The sequence below is a fragment of the Populus euphratica genome, unplaced genomic scaffold (genome assembly GCF_000495115.2).
Source record: "Populus euphratica unplaced genomic scaffold, PopEup_1.0 scaffold6038.1, whole genome shotgun sequence".
Lineage (NCBI taxonomy): Eukaryota > Viridiplantae > Streptophyta > Magnoliopsida > Malpighiales > Salicaceae > Populus > Populus euphratica.
Window position 1 is genome coordinate 1 of NW_011506019.1, and position 2652 is coordinate 2652.

The 2652-nt window shown below is 36.5% G+C and overlaps 1 protein-coding gene across 3 annotated transcripts; it reads left to right on the forward strand.

The window, feature by feature from the left end:
- Positions 1–189: 189 nt before the first annotated feature.
- On the forward strand, positions 190–2592 carry LOC105120292 (F-box/LRR-repeat protein At3g26922-like). 3 transcript variants are annotated; one of them, XM_011018463.1, is made up of 5 exons: positions 190–268; positions 303–428; positions 721–1613; positions 2018–2182; positions 2279–2592. In XM_011018463.1, exons 3-5 carry the CDS (start codon positions 729–731, stop codon positions 2561–2563), a joined length of 1335 nt encoding a protein of 444 aa, XP_011016765.1. In that variant the 5' UTR covers positions 190–268; positions 303–428; positions 721–728; the 3' UTR covers positions 2564–2592. The 3 variants fall into 3 exon arrangements, with proteins under 3 accessions (XP_011016765.1, XP_011016764.1, XP_011016766.1); XM_011018462.1 differs by having other exon boundaries at positions 205–428; XM_011018464.1 differs by having other exon boundaries at positions 205–428; positions 726–1613.
- Positions 2593–2652: the final 60 nt, after the last annotated feature.

A 2652-nucleotide genomic window follows, 5' to 3' on the forward strand; every position in this document is an offset into this window, starting at 1 on the left:
TTAAATATTTAAATGAAAAGCAAATAATGTTTTTTTATTAATGCATTTTACAATTTGACATAAATAGGAGCATGCAAATGAAAAAAAAAAAAGTATTAAGTATTCTTATGCCTATATAATAATTATAATACAAATTCGTCCACCTGCCTGGCTATCTCGATTTCCTTAACGCTGCCGCTTCCTCCTCCAATGGCTCGCATAATGCAAAAGCAAAAGGGAAAAGCAATTTTAGTTCAGTGCGTGGAGGGCGGTGGAGTAGCTGATCAAAGTAAAATATGTCATTTCTTCTTGTTTTTTCCCAGCTATTATCTATCAAGGGGTCAGGGCGGTGGAGTAGCTGATCAATGTAAAATCTCTCATTTCTTCTTTTTTTCCCCCCAGCTATTATCTATCAAGGGTTCAGTACATTTTTTGACTAATTTTTCCAGGTTAGTTATTGCTAATGTTTTAGGGTTTAAATGTAAACCATCCTTTCTTTCTTTCCGGCTATTATCTAAGCTTCAGTTCGGTTGTTGTTGTTGTTATGATGATGATGATGATGGTGATATTTCAGCTTTGAATTTCGTTGCTAAACCCGTCATTGTCTTAGGATTTAATCGTAATTATGCTATTTATTTATAGGACTAAATCTGAATAATTTCATCAAATCATGATCTGAATAGTATAGTAATTATTTTCTGCGTTGTAATAATTAATATTGTTAATTAATCATGCGTGCAGAACAGGACATGGATGATTCTGGTGGGAAAAGCATAAACGATTTACCCGATGCTCTTCTTCAACACATACTGTCCTTCCTTGGAACAAAAGATGCTGTTAGAACAAGCATATTGTCTAGGAAGTGGGAGCATCTGTGGAAGTCCCTTTCCAATCTTGAGTTTCATCAATGTTATTTTAAGGCTAAGAGAAAGATTTTCATGAATTCTGTGGAGAGAGTGCTTCTTCTACGGGACTCCTCTAATATAGAAAAATTCACTCTTTCATGTGGAATTGATGATGCGACTCGAACTCGAACTTGGGTTTCTGCTGCAGTAAATCGTAATGTTAAAGAGTTATGTGTCATCTTTTACGAGGGGGAAGAATCAGAATCGTTCGTTTTCCCCCTATGCTTATTTACTTGTGCAACATTAACCAAGTTGAAAATTACTTCACATGGTGTTCTCAGGCTTCCTTCTTCAATCTCTCTCCCGTGTCTAAAGATATTGAGCCTTCAACACGTTGTCTTTCCCGATGAGGACTCAACCCAACAAATATTGAATCTCCGAACCCTCGAGAAGTTGAAGATCCGTTACTGCGACTGGAAGAATCTTAAGGCCATTACCGTTTCTGCTCCCAAACTTCGGAGCTTGGACATTTGTGAAATGCATAGGAACGATTTGAGAGGTTCAGATGCTTGTCATGTCATGATTTTTGGAACTGCTTTAACCTTTTTTTCTTTCAGTGGTAGATTTTGGGATGACTATTGCTTATTTAAATCATCATCACTGGTTGAGGCATGTTTTGATGTTTATGGATGTTATGAGAGGTCAAGGGAAATTGCCCACCGTGCTTATAAGCATATTGTAGGGCTCTCTACTGTAAAACATTTAACGCTGACACCTGATGTTTTAGAGGTATTTTTGCTTCTCCGTTTTGCATCAGCTTCTATCTGGTCAATGGATAATATTCTTATTTGTATCTGTCACTCCCTAGCTCTTTCTCTTTCTTTTCTTTCAACTTTTATTTTCTCAATCCAGTTGCTTGAAATGTTCATAAAAAGCCTCTTGATTTTATTTGTGGTGCAATATTTTTGTAGGAAATTAATAGTAGCATGAGCATTCTTAGCCTTTAATTCTCCCATGTGTTTTTAACCAATTCTACTAAAAAGCTAAATTTATTAGATAAGGTATTAAAATATAATTTATATTATTTTTTTGACTGTTCTTAATCCAGAAGACCATTACGACATTGCTAATAGATGCTCCTTCAATGAAGTGCGTTAAATTTTAAAAATTTTGTTTGTGTTTTTTTTATCTAGGTTCTAGATTGCGCGCCCGAGCTCTTTGCCCGTACACCTACAGTCATGAATCTGACCTCGTTACGATTATCTGAGTCGATTTTTTATTGTCCTGATCTTCACTGTGATACCATCTGGCACATTCTCTACAGCTCTCCTCATCTTAAAGCTCTTAGTTTCTCTAGTGTAACATCTTGGACTCTTTGATTTCCAACTTAACTTATCATCAAGCTTTCATGTTTACAAATCTAATGGGTTCGCATGATTCTGGTGAATGTGCAGATCGAGCTAAGTGAGGAGTTGCCTACAAATTGTGCAAAGGATGACTGGATATTGGAGCCAGTGCCACCTTGCTTCCAGTCATGTCTGAAATGCATTGAGATACGTGTTTTCGGAGGTTTTATTTATGAGCTGCATGCAGTTGCCTTCTTGCTGAAGAATGCAATAGCTTTGGATGATATGGTTATTACTTGCTGGACCAGCGGGTCGGAGGCTCAGAGGAAGATTCGCGAGCAGCTATTCGAGCTCCCAGGATGGTCAGAAATTGGCAGATTAAATTTCGTTTGACTATTTATTTTGGATTATACTTCCTTTAATCCTTTTCAACTATAAGAAGAGAAGTTTATTCCTACAATTTTAAAGATTTCTCAATTGAT

What these genes read in the sequence shown, in the direction of transcription:
- LOC105120292 (XM_011018463.1), top strand. Translation starts at nt 729, where the DNA reads ATGGATGATTCTGGTGGGAAAAGCATAAACGATTTACCCGATGCTCTT. An exon ending in TGACACCTGATGTTTTAGAG is followed by an intron (nt 1,614 to 2,017) that starts GTATTTTTGCTT and finishes TTTTTTATCTAG; the next exon opens with GTTCTAGATTGCGCGCCCGA. An exon ending in AAGCTCTTAGTTTCTCTAGT is followed by an intron (nt 2,183 to 2,278) that starts GTAACATCTTGG and finishes GTGAATGTGCAG; the next exon opens with ATCGAGCTAAGTGAGGAGTT.